The sequence below is a fragment of the Ptiloglossa arizonensis genome, chromosome 8 (genome assembly GCF_051014685.1).
Source record: "Ptiloglossa arizonensis isolate GNS036 chromosome 8, iyPtiAriz1_principal, whole genome shotgun sequence".
In the NCBI taxonomy this organism is placed as follows: Eukaryota; Metazoa; Arthropoda; class Insecta; order Hymenoptera; family Colletidae; genus Ptiloglossa; species Ptiloglossa arizonensis.
The window spans coordinates 22,909,847-22,929,053 of record NC_135055.1 but is presented as its reverse complement, the minus strand read 5'-3'; the positions used below and the strand labels follow the sequence as shown (position 1 = coordinate 22,929,053).

General features: G+C 41.5%; 3 protein-coding genes and 1 long non-coding RNA gene across 10 annotated transcripts in view; 2 read left to right on the top strand and 2 right to left on the bottom strand.

The window, feature by feature from the left end:
• Positions 1–9,773, top strand: part of LOC143150041 (orexin/Hypocretin receptor type 1) — a 20,346-nt gene extending 10,573 nt beyond the window's left edge. The window contains exons 2-7 of one of the 3 annotated variants that reach the window (XM_076318040.1): positions 5,471–5,618; positions 5,716–5,934; positions 6,339–6,498; positions 6,747–6,859; positions 8,800–9,073; positions 9,651–9,773. In XM_076318040.1, coding sequence (XP_076174155.1) covers positions 5,471–5,618; positions 5,716–5,934; positions 6,339–6,498; positions 6,747–6,859; positions 8,800–8,939 — 780 coding nt within the window. In that variant the 3' untranslated portion in view covers positions 8,940–9,073; positions 9,651–9,773. The other 2 variants (XM_076318041.1, XM_076318039.1) reach the window with 2 other exon arrangements.
• LOC143150048 (uncharacterized) lies at positions 7,765–9,842 on the bottom strand. 2 transcript variants are annotated; one of them, XR_012992925.1, is made up of 3 exons: positions 8,693–9,842; positions 8,315–8,411; positions 7,765–8,205 (listed from the first exon to the last, which is right to left on the bottom strand). It is a non-coding gene; the product is annotated as an uncharacterized LOC143150048 (long non-coding RNA). The 2 variants fall into 2 exon arrangements; XR_012992926.1 differs by lacking the exon at positions 8,693–9,842 and having other exon boundaries at positions 8,315–8,493.
• On the top strand, positions 9,731–19,207 carry LOC143150039 (endoplasmic reticulum lectin 1). Of its 3 annotated transcripts, XM_076318035.1 has the most exons (8): positions 15,524–16,220; positions 16,308–16,481; positions 16,559–17,083; positions 17,416–17,469; positions 18,071–18,232; positions 18,303–18,542; positions 18,624–18,912; positions 18,990–19,207. In XM_076318035.1, the coding sequence occupies exons 1-7, from the start codon at positions 16,086–16,088 to the stop codon at positions 18,867–18,869; spliced, it is 1,536 nt and encodes a 511-aa protein (XP_076174150.1). In that variant the 5' UTR covers positions 15,524–16,085; the 3' UTR covers positions 18,870–18,912; positions 18,990–19,207. The 3 variants fall into 3 exon arrangements, with proteins under 3 accessions (XP_076174151.1, XP_076174150.1, XP_076174149.1); XM_076318036.1 differs by lacking the exon at positions 15,524–16,220 and adding an exon at positions 9,731–9,876 and having other exon boundaries at positions 18,624–19,207; XM_076318034.1 differs by having other exon boundaries at positions 18,624–19,207.
• Btz (CASC3 exon junction complex subunit) lies at positions 10,668–15,289 on the bottom strand. 2 transcript variants are annotated; one of them, XM_076318032.1, is made up of 8 exons: positions 14,881–15,288; positions 14,041–14,465; positions 13,692–13,976; positions 13,200–13,612; positions 12,842–13,123; positions 12,671–12,703; positions 12,231–12,487; positions 10,668–12,158 (listed from the first exon to the last, which is right to left on the bottom strand). In XM_076318032.1, exons 1-8 carry the CDS (start codon positions 14,977–14,979, stop codon positions 11,556–11,558), a joined length of 2,397 nt encoding a protein of 798 aa, XP_076174147.1. In that variant the 5' UTR covers positions 14,980–15,288; the 3' UTR covers positions 10,668–11,555. The 2 variants fall into 2 exon arrangements, with proteins under 2 accessions (XP_076174147.1, XP_076174148.1); XM_076318033.1 differs by lacking the exon at positions 12,671–12,703 and having other exon boundaries at positions 14,881–15,289.

Here is a 19,207-nt window from a genome sequence, read left to right as displayed (position 1 = left end):
CCGTTTGCGTCTCGTCGCAAACATTCTCTCCTGTTTTCTCCGAACGGTATTGTTTCGAGGGAGCAAAAAAGACTTTTGTACCGACATCGGGTCCCGTTCGATTGTTTCGTACCGTGTCCCTGAGAAGAAACCGTGTTACTTATGGAGCATATCGAATAATCGATGTTGCGCAGCGGAGAACGTATCTTCGAGAGTCCCTCGGGATGACTCGAGGGTTCGATAGATATATATGTGTGTATATATACGACGATCGCGTCGAGTAGAGTCGAAACCCGCGGGAAATTCGCCGGTTCCAGCAGGAAAAGGAACGCGCGTCCTCGCGTTCGACCCTCGACTTTTAATCCAATCGCGAACTCGCGTTTTCGCGCGGCCCCATTACGATTCAGACCTCCCCCTCTGCGTCGTGTCCGGAATTTCATTCGAGCGGGTTAACTTCCGGAAACGTATGGAAATACCAGTCTCCGAGCATCTTGAGAATTTCTTTCCCTCGGATGGAAAGTATGTCGCTTGTAATCGCTGCGCGGCCATAAATTCTTCCCCCCGTGTCTCCCCATTGGCAGAGATTCAAACGTAAGGAAAGACAAGCTGGAAAACTGTTTAATCGTCGCACCGATCGATCCTCGTTCTTCGTAACGTTCGTGTCGATTCGTCCCGTGCCCTCCTCCCGTAACGCGACCACTCGAAAGCTTTCGTTCCCTCCTCTGTGAACGTATACCGTGTCGTTTGTTCGGACGGTAGCGTTTCTAGCAAGGTGGAGGCTTTTTCTCGGGCGATTCGTCCCTGGAAACCGCGAGCGTTCGAGAAGAAGAGTGGAAAGGGTCGGTCGTTGCTTATCCTGGACCGATCTCATCGAATCCAGGCGTTTCTTCGCGGAGATCGAGCGGATTTTCGAGCGTACGCGCGATGGTTCGTTCGTTAAACGCGTTTACGGTATATACGAATTGTCAGTATTGTACAGCATTGAAAATGTTGACAATTGTTGTCGGTATATACGAATTACAAACACGGAAAATAAACGGAGCTGATTCGCGAGCGAGAAACCCACGACGAAAAAGTCCACGGTGGAAATAACGCGCAGTACGACCCGATGCGCACTGCCGATGAGAAGTCACGGTAGTTGTTTCGAACGGTAGGTATCGAAGGGACAGACGTGGCATTCCGTTGATCCGCAACATCGTTACAAGAGCCGAAAGACTCGAGGCAACCGATGATGGAAAGGTTCGCGTGTCGTGTGTTCTGGGGCAAAGGCAAAGTAACCGTCCCTACCCGACGAGCTGCTCTAACTGCTTGATATTTCACCTGGAACAACTTGTTCTCGTGACCGAGTCGATCGCATGAATTTTTTAGAACTACTACCCAATGTTGTCTGCCTGTCCCTCCTTGGCGACGGTCCGTGCAGAGGGGGTGGGAGTCGAAGGAACGATAACCGCGCTAATTAACCCCCGTGCTTTCTAGCATTAAGAGTTCTCGGTCCCCGCGGCGATTTCGTGGCTTCGTTCTCGTCGTGGATTTTAATTTATTTAACCTTCGAGCGTTCTTCGCTTCGAGCGTACACGCAACCACTCCGAGGGGAAAAATGTCGCGTACGCTTGGAACTCGAGTCGGAGACTCGCAGACGCGACCGAGCGATCAAAGGAATACCGAAGCAATCGAATCGAAACGAAACGAGTAACGTTCCGAGGATCGTTCCGTTCGTATCGTTTATTTGTTTTCTCGTATTATTTTCGATGCTGTACAGCTTCGAAAACCGATTTCGGGGCCGAGTCCCTTATCTTCGCTAGCCTAGCGTTCGTTAATTTAACGGTGGTGGGTGCGATCGCCGGTGAACGAGAATAAGCGCCAAGTGGCATTGTCGTTATCGCCGACAAGTTAGGCGCGTGCTGGCGTGACGAGCGCAGTTGCGAGTGCGACCGGTAGATAGCCGAGATTTAATTAAAACGTGCTCCGCGTCGTCTAGCGCGGCAAACAATCGCGAGATCGTTTCGCGTCGGATAGAACGAGCGCGGAAAAAAGGAAGAAAAAAACAAAAACAAAAACAAAAAAAAAGAAAACAATGCGTTTTGTCCGGGTCGACGAGCGCCGGTTGTCCGTTACGCGCCCCGGCACCGAGCGGAATTACACGATCCGCGTGGCGTTCGCTACGAGTCGACGCCTTTTCGCGGTTCGCTCCTCGAGCATCGGGCCCGATCGAGATCCGATTTTCCGTTTTCTTCGGTTGCGGTGTTCTCGGAATCTCGATCGCTCGAACGAATCGGGACGCGTCCGCTTCTCAGCGGCGAACCTCGCGCTCAATTACGCGGAAACCATCCTGGATACGATAACGAGCGGGGAGAGCCCGCTTTGGAACAATTAACCGTGTTCTCCGTTCGGTGCTACCTTGGTGTTCCGACGATCGATTTGCATTACACCGTGAATATCCTCTCATCGAGCGATCCTTGACCGACTGTAATTATTACGAGCGCGGCAGATAACGATCGACCTTTTAACCCGCATAAACGTCCCTGTAAAATTTGTCGCGGCTCGGAGGCGGTCTTTGCGTTCCGCGCGCGCCACGCCGAGCGTCCCGCTCGATCCTGCGGTGGTAAATCGTGCGACCGTTCCGTTTCTGCGACGCGAAAACGTGGAACGGGGGCAAAGGGCGCGGAAACGAGTATTCCACCGTTGCGACTTATTTTTCAGTTGCACCTACCGCGAATTGCACCGCTTTTCCGACCGTACCCGATCGAATCCGCACCGCTCGTTTGCATACATCCGGAGGTTTACCAGGTTTCCTTTTTTCTTTTTTTTTTTACGGACACCGACGTTCTGGTATAAAACACTCGCTCGGAGTTCTTTATTGGATCTCGATGCAAATGAGTTTACGCGCAGCCTCGGTTGAATTACTTTTAATTACACGCTGCTCGATCCGCTTTTGAAAAACTTTCGACCGCGTACGGGACTTGAAACGATTCGTACGGTGTCGTCTTTCGATGGATCGTTATCGGGACGTAACAAGCTTCGCGACGACGACGATCGATGCGCGAATTTCGAGTTTTCTCGATGGGTGATAATCCATTCCAACGGGATCTCGTTCGCGGAAACGGTGGGCCGGAATCACTCGGTTGCCCTTAGGCGGAGGAAAATTGGTCCCGAGGAATGCTTTTCTGAACTTGAAGCGCGCGAGTGAAAAACGAGCTCGAAAGTTCGCGGTAAAATTGCAAAAGGTAAACTAATATCGAGAGGGAGGACCGTTTGATGTACAATCTCGCGGAACGGTGTCCGTTGTTACCGAGAATCGGATCATCGTCTCGTAGCTTTTATTTTTGCGAAACTCGTTGGAGAAAATGATAAATTGTTTGCCGGGAGAAAGCTACGCGGTCGTAATCCCGTTTGTATCGGTATCGCGTCCCCGGCTCGTGATACCTATTGTTCAAAGAGCTCACCGGGTACTCGAAACTTCCTATCCGAGCTGTTAGAATTAAAGCGTCCCCGGGGTTCGGGGGTATATCGCGAGACTATCTACCGTGGAATAAACGATTCTTGGTCCTTCGTCTGATTTCCGCAAGAGCGTCTAGATTGCGCAACGAGAAGAAAAGAGTCCGGTCCTGTTTGCATAAAACGCCCCGGTTAAAAGATCGGGTCGCGCGTATCGGATTTATCTTTTTTTCTTTTATTTTTTTAATCTTAACGAGAAACCCGTTGAAATTTATTCGACGGGCGTAACAAACGGTGCGTGAAACGTAACGAAGTGTTCCGAAATTACCGAACACCGGTGTCGGTGGATTTGGACCGTTCTCTTGTTCGCGGTGAGCATTCTCGAGCGAAACGATTCGGATCGTATTTTCCGTGCGCAACGGTCGGACTTTGCGCGGCCATCGCTTTCGCGATTGACGCTATTTGCGGTACGTGGCACTCGTGAATCGCTGCTTATCGCGTAACGGATCAAAAGTCGCGTTTCGATTGAAACGGTGCGCGAGCGACGTCGAAGCGGCAAGGCTTAATCGGAGGGCAGCGAATGTCCCCGTTGCCGAGAACGTCGAGAGACCGTCTACGTCGAGAAACTGGCCACGGCAGCTCACCGTCGATCGGCAGCCCACCGACGTGTACGGGAACTTGGTAACGAGCCCTTTGACGAGAATCCTGAAATTCAATCGACAGCGGGAACTGTGGCCTCTTAAACGCCCGTTACCGTGGCGGCCTCCGCGCGAAAACGCGTCACGCGAGAAACGTCCGAGCGTAGCGACGGCATGCGATCGCGGGACAATTCACCGTTCCTCGAGAAACGAGACGCAAAAACCAGACGGGGGCACACGACGCATTCATCTTAAATGCAATTTACCTAATGATCGACTCGAGCTCCCGATAAGCCCGGTAATTGCCGATGAATCTTTCAGCCAACTGTCCGCCGCGTTTCGCGAACCGGTACAAAAAGGTATGTAGGTCGCGCGGGAATCACTTTTATAAATTCTGCGAGTTCCTCTACCGACAAAGGGACAACTCGAAGCCGAAAACACGAGGACGGTAAATTTTCCGGCATGAAAAAAAAAGAAGAAAAAAAAATAAGAGGGAAAAGAGGAAACGCGCGTCGAGCCCAGGCAACAGTTTTATCAATTTTCCGGAGAAGCGGGACTCCTAGGTGCCTTTGGCCCATATTTTCTAGGCGTTCGTTTTATATTCATGACGCGTCCCTGCGTCTGCTCGACCGCGAATAAACCGTGTTATCGGATGAGAAGTCAAAACGGTGTGTATACGTATGCCTACGTGCCGCGTGAACCTGCGTAAACCTGCGTAAACCTGCGTAAACCTGCGTAAACCTGCGTAAAGCTGCGTAAAGCTGCGTAAACGTGTCCCAACAGTACGCGTTGCTCGTGGCGCTTGCCGCGCGAGGAATCTTAAGCGGATGGCGGTACCGAAAACCGTGAAAAATGGTTTCGCGTAAACACGCGCGCGATACGAGCTCGTTCTACGGTTACGGACTTTTTTACGTATCGGAGGGAAACTGGATGGAAGCTTCCGCATCGGGATATATTTAGCGCGTTTCGAATATTTACGAGCGGCGGACTTTAAAACGACAAGGACTGCTATACCTACGCATCGAGAAGTACCCGGTAAAGTAGCTATAGGATCTGCCACCGTTAAGTACTCTATTACGTACCCCCACTACGTTGCCTATCTCCGATCTCTGATGCAACATGTAAATTCTGTACGGTGCGGAAGTTATGGAAATTTCATGAATGAAGGGATTAGAATTGCAAATTGCCCGATTAATTTTTTCCTCGGACAATCCACGGTAGTAATCGAAACAGGTTCTTTGACTTTTGTCCGGGGGGTGCGTCGAGCATCGCTCTAATTCCTCTCCGTTTTCAGGTAACGACCATCGGCGACGCAACACCGTCCCGAGTTGCAAGTTCGTTGCTCGCCGAGGCATTAAATTGATTCGAAAATGGACGAGCGAGCGTATGTCCGTTTCACGGTTTCGTGTTTGTTTCAGACGGTATCGGTGACAGTGAGCATACTGACCCTAACTTTCATATCCATAGACCGATGGTACGCGATATGCTTCCCCCTCACGTTCAGAACGACACCGGGCCGAGTAAAAACTGTGATCATCGGAATGTGGGCGGTAGCCATACTGTTCGGTAATCCATCTCTTCGCGTATTCTTATCTCGCGTTCGGAACGACACCCTCGGGTAGGGAAAAACAAAATTACCAACGACGCTTACCCGTTTCCGTAGATATCCCGGACCTGGTGGTGCTGCACCTGATCCCGACGCACCTCAAAGTGGACACGATTCTGTTCACGCAGTGCGGGGTATCCTGGAGCAAGGAGAGCCAACTGACCTTCACCGTTATCAAGATGATTTTCCTCTACACCGGTCCGTTGCTCTTCATGAGCGTGGCTTACTGGCAGATCATAAAGGTCCTCTGGAGAAACAACATACCCGGACACAATTGTAAGAAAAGTCTCGGTTGTTTGTCTCCCCGATAGCGTTGCAAGAAACGCGTTCCGGGTGTTACACTCGGCTGGGAATGTCGCGCGACATTACGGAGATTCAACGACCACTCCCGCGTCTCGTATTTCGAGGGGATCGTTACGGGTTCCCATCGTAGCGTTTTTCGTACTCACGGGACACCTTTTCTTATCGATGCTCTCGGTGTTCGATGTTCCGAACCGTAACGATCGCGTTTAACGCCACATTTAACCCCCGCGACACCGTAGACGCTTGAAACGTTTATATTGCCGAGCTGAAAGCCCCCTCCGCGCTCGGTCCACGCGATATCTGGCTCACGACGGTACTGTAAGATCCGGGCTGGTGGGTACGTCCGTGAAATGAATAATTATTGCACGGATTCGCAGTGCCGGTACGAGCCTCGCAGATGAGCGAGACTCCGCCATCCAGCAGCGGAAATCCCGAGACGCAGCTGAAATCTCGGCGCAAAGCGGCGAAAATGTTGGTCACGGTGGTCATCACTTTTGCCGTCTGCTACTTCCCGGTGCATTTACTCAACGTTTTAAGGTACTCGGCACGCGTTCAAGTAACAAGCGGTAACCCCGTTCGCGGGACGACCACGCGCGATACGTGTAACGAAAATAATCGAAACCGGAGAAATTTTACGCGACGGGTGCAACAACGACGCGATCCTCGCGAAACGAACGCTAAACAGTCTTCACGTGAATGGACACGTGTACAACCGCGTTGCATGGAAAAACGATAACTGTTATTACACCGGGAGAAATCGATGTACGTGTTATTTACTGTTTCAGGTACACCATATTCATACCGTCGAGCAAGTGGATAAACGCCGTCAGTTTAATCGTGCACGGCCTCTGTTACTTCAATAGCGCGGTTAATCCTTTGATCTACAACTTCATGAGCGGTAAACGACCTCTGCTTTTATCATTTTTGCGATCGTATTTCGCACCCCGGTGTTCGTGCACCGATGTCATCGACCGGGCGCGTCTTTCCTTTCGTTTATTTTTTCTTTTTTTTGTTTTATAAATCCGAGGCGAGATCTTCCGTAGTGAAAGTTTTTCCGATTCGGCGGTCGGGTCGACGAACAATGGTTCCTTTTGTCTAAAAGTCTTATCGACTTTCGCTGTCGAACTTTCTATGGACCCGTCGGAACACCCTCGTTAAAAGCGTCAATTGTGTTTCATACGCGAGAAAATAATTGACACGATCCACCCATTTACCGTTCAACGCGAGCAAAACCTAACGAGGATGTTGATTCGAGCCCATCGACGTCGCGGATAACTTTGCGCGCAAACAAAGTCGTAAAAAATTGATAAATCTTTCATAAAATTCGAACCGTGATCTGAGTTAGAATATGTTACGACCGATGAAATATTTATGTGCGAAAAGACTGTTTTATCAAACTATTTTAGGGTTGCTCGTCCTATTCGACCATTCTACCCTCCAGTCTCGTTCGTGTCGCAATAGGTGTATCGGTTTTATATACACCGTGACTCGTGATTTAGAAACGAATCTAATCAGAGGTGAAATATCGAACCGAGAAAAACTGCGGGGTTTGAAATGGGTCGAGAAGGCCACTGGAATATCAAGAAAATAAATCCGCGGTTGGAGACGTCGAGAACGTTTCAAGGTTATTGGGATTTTGTAAGGAAACGTATAACGGACCTTGAAATACCCTTGGCATCTCCATTTATCGACCTCTCTCCTTAATATTCCAATGTTGTCATCGTTCCATTTTGACCATTACATATTACGTCCATTCGATGACCTTCTCGAATATTATCCATTTCGTAGATTAACCCTCGGACAGTGGATGTCGCGATACTCGCACGTACGACAGATACGAGGTAAAATACGACCCAACAGGAAAATCGTGTTTGTACGTTCGAGAAGCTACATTTTTGTACTATAGTAGGTATAGAGAATCGTTTAAAACCCGTCGAGAGTGAAATAAAAGTGCATATTTATATTATAAGAGAATAAAAAGTAACTTTTATCTATTTTCTCTACAGCTACTACGTATTATTTCTTTGTCCGTTATTGTACGATTATTGTGTACAAAGCTTGCACAACCCCGCCGTCTGAGGGTTAAAACGAATCGTTCGGTATGCAAAGAAAAAATCGAAAAGAGAAAAATGTCTTCGTTTCGTTGATTCGTTATGGAACTCGTAACTTATCGGAAAACTTTCCTTGTGTCCGTGATTAAGATTCGCTTCGTCGGACACTTCTGTTTCCTTTATCCGCAGAATCCTTTAATTAAAGGGAGCGTTATTTCATTGTCCAAATAATAACAATCTAGCTATCTCGTAATTTACGTTTGTACTTTAAACCAATCAGACGAACCGATACGGTTACTCACCTTGATTCGGATGCAAGCCTGTTTAACTTTTTCGTCGACAAGTTCCATATCTGCATACGTTCCATCGGTTCCGTTACGGATATACTTGGACGATATCCTGAAAATCGAGCGGAGACGATAATTCTTTTCGAAAAAATAATTCGAGAACACAGAAAGCAATTTTTCTGTGAAAGCCATCGTTTTTGAAAATACGTGTACTTGGTTCGACTTCGATACAGGGGTAAAAGGTTCTGAATACCGATAAGAAGAAAGAATACTTTCGATAGGCGTCGTTTCCTTTTGAAACACTCTGTAGGACCGCTAAACCACTGTTACAATTCGAGCAAATTTTATAATTGTATTTTAAAAATTTCGTTATACGTTATACGTTATACGTACCGACATTTTCACTCGAACGAAGATTCGAATAAATTCAAAGAGACTGGGAATGGGAACGGTGGTAACGGTGGTAAATCAAACGGAGACATTCAGCGTGTGGTTTGCAGGTAAGTTCCGGCGGGAGTTTCGTCGTTCGGTTCGAGAATGCGCACCCTCGAACGATCACAGATTGAACCAGCAACTCAGATACGCTTACATGGCAAACAGATATGGTTCCGCTTCGCAAAGTCGTCGTGAGCAATTCTGACATGCGGAGATGCGAGTTTCCTGGGTGAAAAAAGCCCCTAATACCATTGCAGAAGAACCTTACAACGGAAATGATTCTCCACAGGAACGATGTAGTCTTGGATTTTGCTCGCCTCGAACTCGATTGCGCTCGGGGTGAGCTATATTATATTCCACAGTTATTGGCCGCTATAGAAAACAGTAGTCGAACCGTTCCCAAATTTACACAAAATTTACACTCCCGATCATTTTAGTCACATCGCACACGCGACTGCCGGACGAACGTTATACTTTTCAGAATCGAAATATTTCCGGAACGATCGATCGATCGATAATGTCAGCCACTGTGAAAACGATTCTACGATGGTAATTCGCGATAAGTTTTTCTGTTTCTCTTGCTAAACGCTGATGTCCAAGTATATGAAACTCAAAGGCCCTAAGAAAGAATCCATTGTTTCGCGCGTTTAAAATAAAGGTCGATAACGAAATATTATATAGCTTGCCCTTTAAGGTTAATAGTTAAAACGAAAATGACGGTCGGTCGACAGTGGCGCCAATAATAATCGTGCAGCGTCCTACTTTGATCGAGTTTCGTAACGGTTTAGCTTCTCAATTCTACTTAAAGTGATAATAAAGATAACATCAATTATCCTGTTTGTATAAAATAACATATTACTACGTAACAATGGCATAAAAACCGTTCAACGACACAACGAAACTTTTCATGTTATAGGAAAATTTCGGAAGGAGTTTAAACGTACTTTTCGTTGTACTCGAGGAAATGGTTCTCGTATTCAACGCGGATACCTCGCGAGTTCATCTAATCTACCTAGACTAAAGTCTCGGACCACGACGATACGAACAACGTTCAAAAATAATAATAACGTTCAACAAAGTACCGAAATTGTACCTCTCAGCGCTGCAACGAGCGTTCAACAAAACGAGACACACGAGTGATCGTAAGTACACCTCGGTGATTGTAATTGTGACGCGTAGTATGATTCATAAGTATAATTTATTTTCATGCAATTTGAACTGTAATGTTAAGATATACGGTACTTGATGGTTTCACAAGAAGAAACACTATGTTTCATTGGATAGTATTTAAATAACAGATGAAACTTGGAAAATCGATTGTATTTTGTTCCAACTTTCGTAAAAATTTGAAGACACTGGGATTCTATTCGATTAGAATCATAATTTGATGTAATGAAACATCAAATTATTTTAAATGTACTTATTATGATAATAAAAATTATTGGGAAGAAGCTCGAAATTCGTTCTCGCAAAGCGTGAACTAAAATGATAGGCACACATGCGCATTTGCATGTCAATCTTTATAATCGAATAATCGCATTTGTGGCCGTTATTGTATCTATATAATTTTCCGATATGCCGGAGGCGCTGACAAACCTTATATAAAAAAGTTTAATAAAGTTATATATATATATATATATATAACTACTACTACTATGTTATAAGTATAATGCGAAGTAAATCTCATACTCCGTACACTATTCCTAATATATTTTACGCAATCTCGATGAAACTTATCTTTAATTCGCTAATGTTACATTTCTATCGCGTACGAGGATTGTTTAACGTAAAGATCAATTCCACTGTTTGTACGATCACTCATTGCTCTATTCTCTTGAACGTAAGGTTTTAAACTCGATTGGTAAGTTTTTACGTCTGGTTTCCATAAACTTTGACAAATCGAAAAAAGAGGAAAAATAAATTTAGTCACGCATGAAAAAAATTTCTTATCAATATATTATCATTCCATTCCACCTTGCCAGTAACAAAGCATATTGTTGTAAGCGTAATAAAAAAAAAAAAAGAAAGTTGTCGTGGTTTCAACTTCTCGCACTTATTACGGAAAGTCCAATAAATTCGATCAATGACATGATTAGTAGTTAGTATTATGTTTTCCTTAATTACACTTCGTAGATAAGCTAAATTATAATAATGACCATTTCGTTTATGGTACATACAAATCAAAGAGTTTCCTTTACTGTTGTAACAGAAGTAAGATTAAGTAATGATTATTTATCAAATAAACGTACATCATTCATTCACCGTTTACACAACAAATCGCAGTACAAACGTATTTGTACACAAAAGACATAATACATACTGAGGTTACTGACCTGACTATAGTCTATTTACAATAGCCGTTGTATTAAAAAGATATATCGATTTATTAACCACTTTATCAGCCGATGCTTCATGCGTTAATACTCGATATACGATAATACATTTAACTAGTCCTCTCTACTAATAATCGATTATTAGTAGACTTCATATATGAAAGTAATTTAACGATATTAAAGAATGTAATTTCAATAGTAGCAGCAGATTGATGAAGTCCGTAGCGAAACATTATTACAAATGTGTACTACGAAATATACAACAATGTGCTGGAATTAGATAAAATCATTCAAAATATGTATTAGACACGCACACATCCAATTCCTACGGTGTTTCACAAGTAACCTGTGAAAACCAATTCACTACACGTACTGTATAGTAATTTTGTTAAAATTATACGGCATCATGATAATATAATGCGTATTCGTACTCAAGAAATTCACAATTACGTCTTTTGACAAACATTTAAAGACTGTGCGAGATCAGTTCAAGCAGCTGCTTCCTCGACAACTGTACTTTCGGACGTAGTAGTTTCAATTATGCTCGAATCATTCTCAGTCTTTTCCACGACTGTCTGGAGAGATTTGAGAGGAATGACATCCTGTTCATCTATAGCAACCTTTGTTAAATCGCTATCACTTATTTCATTTATTGGATCCGCCGTAACAACTTGCGAGTCCACAGTTGTTTCAGTATCAACGTCTTTAACATCTTTTCCTTCATCCTCAACCACAACATTCGCTATTGCACTTAAATCTTCGATTTCCTGCGTTTCTTGAACCTGCACGGTGATCTGCTCAATCGGCGTACTATCAAACTGTTCCGGTACAGTTTTTTGTTCATCTTCCATCAAGTTATCTTTGACCTCTTGTTCAGACTGTTGCATATTGCCAGGTTGATTTGTTTGTTGTTGCTGCGTGCTTCTGCCTCTCCCTCTACTGCTCTGATGTTGATTGTCTGGTGGTGGAAGAATTGGAATAGCTGCTTTCGGTCGTCTCATTGGAGCTGATTGTTGTTGTTGTTGCGCTGGACTATAGTAAGTACAACCTTGTGGTTGAAACAATTCTTGTGGCGGTGGGGGACGCTGAGGCTAACAAATTACAAATATTCATAAAAATGTAGAAATAACTAAACTTTAAAGTCTCTATAATAACGACTATACCTGCACTGGTGGACTATATCCTTGATAACCTTGGTAATTTGGTTGAAATGCTGGCCCGTTCGGGCCGGAAACATAATTAATTATACTAGGTGGAGCGGTTTGCGGAGAAATAAACTGTGGTGGCGGTACTAAAAACGGTGGTGGAGCATAGCTAGCAGGTTGACCATTGGGTGGTAAAGGAATAACAGGTTGTCCAGCCATAGGTGCGGCTGCACTAGCAACAGATGTAGATTGTTCAAAATGTCCTTGCGGATACCCTAACGGAAGAAAACGTATGTCATTGTGTAAAAAGTAATATACATTTTATACACACAAATGCCCATTCACACGGCCATGTTACACAATGTATGTATCTATGAACGAAAATTAATTCTAAAAAATGAAACAATTGCATAGATGCAAAGAAATTGTACACACAATCGATCAACCAATTGTCTTACCTTGTGACTCTAAAATACCCCTTGAATTGCCAGCTAGGTACATGTACATAAAGTCATATATTAATATTAAATATATATTACAATTCATGACCTAAAAGCCAAGTTTATCAATAACGACATAGAAAGATGTTTCTAGATCAATTGCAAACTTTACAGTCCTCGATCTATTACCTTGAGGAGGGAAATATCCGTGTTGGCTGTGTTGACTATGTTGATTATGTTGACTGTGTTGTCCATGTTGCCCATGTTGTGGTGGATAATTTTGTTGCCCCGGATTATCGGACACAGTAGGACGCTGACGTAAACTGGAATATCGCTTTGGTCTATTAGCAGAACCATCTTGTTGCTGTTGTTGCGATTGTTGCTGCTGCTGCGTATGAGACTGCTGTTGTTGCATTCTTGGTGGTACTGTGTTTGATCTCTGCTGATTAGACGACTGACCATAGAAGTTCTCTGAAAAATGTTAATGCAGAATATAGTATTTTGTATAATATATTGATATATATTTATACGTATATTAAACACTCACTGTTGTGTCTTCCACTTTGATGATACGGTGTACCATCATTAACACTAACATGTTTCATGTCGTGAGTAATTTGCTGTTCATCGTCGTTCTGAATAGTACTACTTCTTTTATTCTCGACAGTGATCGGACCCGCTCCGCGTCCCTTTGGTTTAGTTTCAACCGTTCTATTAGTGACCATATTGTTATTAACGTTTGTCCTGAATCCTCGTCCACGAGTTCTACTCGCTGCCAAGCTTACAGACTCTTGGACATTCCTCTTGTTATTATCTCTTGGAGATGTTTTTGCATTAGCCAATTTATCTGCATCACCCCCAGCTCCACTGTTTCCATTGCTACTTTGAGTATTGGATGAATGCTTTGTGTCCTTTTTCCAGGCTGGATTTGTAGGTTCATTAGGAGCTTTATTTTCATTTCTGTACGTCAAAACATTAAATTAATAATTTTAATCAAATTAGGCAGGTAACTCTGATTATTTTAAAAAACATTACACACGTGTGAGCATTAGATGTACCGCTAGATTTTGTTTTTGGACTATCACCCTGAGTTTGTAGAGGTGGAAAGTTTTGTACTTTGTTCTGTGATTTATTTTTACTACTGTACCAAGCTGATGAGATTACTGGCTCTTCTACATGTGTAGAAGCATTTTTATTGGTTCCAAGAGCAGGAAAATCTTCACCACTTCTAGTAAACCGTTTATTTTTGGTGGAAACATTAGTTCCTGGTTTTCCATATGCATCTTCATCTTCCCAATTGCGTGTATATTTATTAGGACCACGACTGTAATAAATAAAATGTGTAGTAAGAGCTGTGAAAATATTGACACTTGTAAAAATAAACTTACCCGTATCTTCTTCTTCTTCTAGCCCTGGGTGGTCCTTCTTCATTCCTTATGTCATACCCATAGACTGCTATCAATTCTTCGTGGCTCTTTGGTGCCTGTTCTTCATCGTTATATCGATCGTGATCCCATCTATCTTCTTTATCTTTCCATACTTTCTTTTCTTTGGTTTCTCTCTCATTTTGTGGCTCTGCATTATTATCTGTCACTTCATCTGCAGTTCGATCATCATGCTCATAAAATGTTCCTCTTTTAGGAATGTACTGTGGATTACGTCTGTCTTCATCATCATCTAATTTCTTTTGAGGTTTTTCTTCTTCTTGACCATCTCCACTTTCTCGTAGCGCACCATCTTGAGATTCCACGTCAGAATCAGATGGATAAATGTCACATTCTGAATCCTGGTGTCCATCAGTTTGTTCACTACTCTGTAGAAAAAATATGTAAAAGGAGCACAAGGTTATAAACATACTAGTTCTGCTTGTGCATGATGTAATTCTCAAAAGAGTAAAAAATCGTTTGGATAAAAATACAATTCATACAAATTCAGTGAGCAGAATAATCTTGTTTCAATTTTCTCAATTTCTCGCGAAACTAATTACCGGTAAATTGAACATAAAGAAAAGTTTCTCTATTTTACGATTACGTGCAGAAGTATTACAACAGTCTATTTAATCCGCTTAATCGAGTCTTCCGCCAAACTTTTGATTCAGTTAAATGTAAAGTAGGAACTTCGATAAATAACAGGAGCTTTAAAATGGTGAAAACCAAACAAAGAAATGACGAATTCCTCTTGCAGTTTTCGAAATATTTAGTTAAGAAAACATTTTTGCATCAGCTAACCTGGGTCTCCTTCGTTGCGTTCAATTCCTCGCAAGAGTCCGAGAGGTCGTCGGAACCGCACGACTGATTAGATTTTCGACGACGTCTTGTGTCCGACATGTTAATTCGGCTGGAAGTGCAAGCGTTCTCGAATTATCTTAGGTTTTCTTTCGCAAGAACACGAACCGATCAGCCAACGGCGGATGACTTTTAAGGTCGAACTGGTTGGTGCCTGTTTCCACTTCGACAAGTCCCCGATCACGATTCTCGGTCACGAATCACGGACTAAACTATCATACTATCGAGAAGGCACACCGGGCTTGTGAAATTTTTGCTGTAGGAACGATTTCGTCGGATCGCTGTCAGATTGCTGCTCAGTAGCAATGGCGGTTCTGTGAACTTTCGAACAGCAGGCCCCGTTCGGTCTCCTGGAGCGCACTGTATATACCGACTAAGATACTCGACTAAAAGTTGTTTCGCTGAATTGACTCGAATAACGTTGCATCTTCTTCAATTAGTTAACATTACTGAAAGAGAAATTACTTGATGATTTCAAGTAGAGTCCATGAAATACGATTAAATTGATTGCCGCGAGAATTCGAATTTTTACGCGTTGTAAACGCCACCTGCGAACCATTAAATCCTCTTCGTTACATTCGTATACTTACGTGGGTTGTGCTGAGCTGTGCTTGGTCTTTTCTAGATCAGGACTGTATATTTATTTTCGAAACCCCGAAGCATCGTTTCTGAATATAAAATTGTTATATTGTGCAGAATTGTAAACATAATTGGTTTGAAATTAAAATCGAAAACTTGCTGAACAATTACACGTTTTCATCATTAACTGTTCGTTGTACAAAATTGAACAATATAGTGTAAAAAATTTAAGTGAACGTGTACTGTTTACGTGGTATAAAATTATTGAATTTAAACGCAACGGGAACTAGGTAGAGACTGAAAATTTTGTACATCTAGTTGTCAATCTCACGAGAAAATTGTTTGAACGAGAAGACTCTTTAAAATGGCTCTTCATAAAAGATGAAATTTAAATTTCTTTGAAGGCGGATATACCCTTCAGTGTTTTCATTTAACGCGTTAGAAATACTCTTACTGAATTACGGTAGTGACAGTAAATTATCTTTGATATTGCTGACGTCACATATTCGTAAATATCATAATATACACATCGACTAAAAATATGGTGAAATAATTGCAATTTTATAAAAATGTGGAAACACTCTAATATTTGCATTGTGTTCTGTATCATAATTGCTATTGTATATGGACATGATCTTAGAAGTTTTGACGACACAGTCTTCTTTAAAATTAATTGGGCAGGGAAAGCTAGTTCCGACTTATTAGTACGTATAAGTACAGAAAGAAGTTAAAATATTATTTTAAAGTATTTTATTTTCTTTTTAGATTAATCGAGCCTACATTTTTTACAGGAACCTCGAACAAATGTAAAACCTTATTTTATAACAACTGCAAATAATGAACGCTATCAGTGTTTGATTCCCGATACTACAAATCAGGAGCAAGATTACGATGAAGAATACATTGGACCAAATCCGATGAAAATTTTACAAGCATTATTTAGTCTCAACACGTGCTCCTACAGAGTACGTAAAACAAAATTTATTAACATTTAAACTTGTTAATTATATTATTTTATGTAAAACTAATATGATTGATCTAGCTTGAATCTTATTGGACATACGAATTATGTCATGGACGTTTTGTACGTCAATATCACGAAGATAGAGATGGGAAAAGAGTGAAAACACAAGAATATTATTTGGGTACTTTTTATAAATCACAAGAATTAAAGCTCCTGGCTGAATATGCAAAACAAGAAGAGAGTCCTATTGGGAAAAAGAATATACCAATTAAGAAAGTCGATGGAATCAATATGCCCTATGTAGAAATTGAAATGGGTGGTGGGACAGTTTGCAACTTAAATAACAAACCACGAAAAGTTAAAGTTCTGTATGTGTGCTACCAACACGATAAACATGAATTATTTTCTGTGAAAGAAACTATTAGCTGTGAATACGAGGTTATTGTTCTTTCTCCTACACTATGCATTCACCCTGACTACAAACCACAGGATACAAGGGAAAATGAAATTAAATGTCGACCGGTTGATTCGGCGCCACAGAAGCCAAAAGCTCTTATCGCATTGGAGAACGAAAGTTTGAAACTGCGACATCAAAAAGTGACGGTAAAATCCTCTTCTACGCATTCTTTATTTTTAATTATTTATTTTTGACTATGCTTGTGTCGTATATGTATAATATTCTTATTTAAAATAAAGTATGTTTTTCTATTTATTTCCTATGTATGGTAGTAATAACTTTTGTTAACGATTTATGCAAAACATTCAAAATGTATTCAAATAAGAATAGATCTTAAATACACACAAATATTGTGCAATGCACTTTGTCCATGTAAAACACTAAATTATGTTTTGTCAATTTTAAGTTTTCATAATATTAAATAATTCATTTTTTGTTCATTTATTGTCTATATACTCAATTTATTTTTGTTGCACAGGATGAGAAGCTGCAGAAAATCAATGTGATCTTGCATGTAGATAAGGAGGGCCAGGTCAGAATATTTTGTAATTTTGGGGACAGGCTAAAGCACTTGGTGTTCTCGTCATTTGTCATCATTAATGTGTATCTCATTCTGTCCCTTCCTTTTCTACATATATTTGTTTCTTTTAAAAGAACCTATTTTTTAAAGCAACGATAAGATAATATTACAAATGCTATTTATGCACCATTATATATTTTGCGGTACAATGCACTTATGCTTTACTTCATCGCAACTAAACTTACAGCATTTTACATGTCTGTCATTTTCGCTTATCACATTGTTTTAAGCAGCTACGGAATACCAACAATTGTTAAGTCTATATACCGTAAAAACTTTAAAATCAGACGCTAAATGATGCATGTATGCTCAAAATAAATTCAAAAAGTTTTAATATTAAAAATCAGTTTGTATAACCGTTTTTTGATGTAATATAAAATTTCATTCTTCTTGTTCTCATTATCAGTTAAAAAGAAGTTTTAATATACGTAGAGTGTTTATGTTCCTAACAATCTCATTAAGTTGATATTAACATTGATCGTAATTGTCGTAAGGTTGTTCATTTGACGCGTACCATAAATAATAATTTAATCGATATTTATACTCATTTCAGGATGGCGAGCGACGCGTTAGGGTCGAAATACAACCTGTCGATATTACCGATAATCATAATAATATCGATGATACTATAAATTCATTAGCAGATCAAGGTATCAGTCCAGCTGAAGTTAGTCCGATAAAAAATTTCTTGAGCGGAAAGAATTGTTTACACGGGGTAAGTATTTTCTTTTGCATGACATATTCTAATAATATTTAAGGGAATAACATCTAATTGTCACGAACAGGGCAACGGATGGTGGAAATATGAATTTTGCTATGGGCGTTCGGTGGTTCAATATCACGTAGAGCGCGATGGTACACAGACTATAGTAAATCTCGGTAAATTCGATAAGCAGAAACACTTGGACTGGATTGCCACCCATCCATATAAAAAACCAAAGTCACCGGAACTACGAAAACAACTTTCCCATTTTTATAGCGATGGATATTTGTGTGATAAGACCGGCAAGTTGAGACAAACCGAAGTATGTTGCACAAAACAAGAATAAATCAAGAATTTTATAACTGTAAAAATTTAACGCAATAAACAAGAATTTGATTTTCAGGTAAAATTAAAGTGCGTTGAGGGTCACGCCGCCAGTCCATCGAGTGTTTCTCTTTTTTTGCTTGAACCAAAAACATGCGAATACGTACTGGGAGTTGAATCACCGTTAATCTGTGATATTTTAGAACACGCTGATGAAAATGGACTTCTGAGCGAAAAGTTTGAAGTACATTTTGACAAGTTGAAGACCACCGCTTTCCACGAGTACGATGACTTGGACGAGGGGATAGCGAACGGAGACGACTAAAAAAATGTATTCGATTAATGGTTCATGAAAAACAGTTTTGATGGTAAATGTAACAGTATCAGAGTGCTGGACACTTGCATTTAACTTCGATCCAATTAGATAAAGGTTTTATTCTTCTAGAATTCTACCTTTATCAGTGTACGTGCGTTATACATCAAAGTTTTTATACATACAGAGCGCACCTTAGATATCACATTAGTGCAAACATTGATGTTCTTCGAACATACCGCGCTCTTTAGATATTATTACGAAGTATTGTACGACGGCGGTTATAGCAATATAAAAGGTTTTTTTCAATTTGTAATTTTTCGAAAAATAATAAAACCATCTTACGTTAA

Coding starts and splice junctions, on each gene's coding strand:
- Btz (XM_076318032.1), bottom strand. CDS start 14,979: ATGTCGGACACAAGACGTCGTCGAAAATCTAATCAGTCGTGCGGTTCC. Junction 12,704..12,841: donor CGGATATTTCCCTCCTCAAG/GTAATAGATCGA, acceptor ACATGTACCTAG/CTGGCAATTCAAGGGGTATT. Junction 12,488..12,670: donor GGGTATTTTAGAGTCACAAG/GTAAGACAATTG, acceptor TTCTTCCGTTAG/GGTATCCGCAAGGACATTTT.
- LOC143150039 (XM_076318035.1), top strand. CDS start 16,086: ATGTGGAAACACTCTAATATTTGCATTGTGTTCTGTATCATAATTGCT. Junction 18,233..18,302: donor GAAAGAATTGTTTACACGGG/GTAAGTATTTTC, acceptor TGTCACGAACAG/GGCAACGGATGGTGGAAATA. Junction 18,543..18,623: donor GCAAGTTGAGACAAACCGAA/GTATGTTGCACA, acceptor TTTGATTTTCAG/GTAAAATTAAAGTGCGTTGA.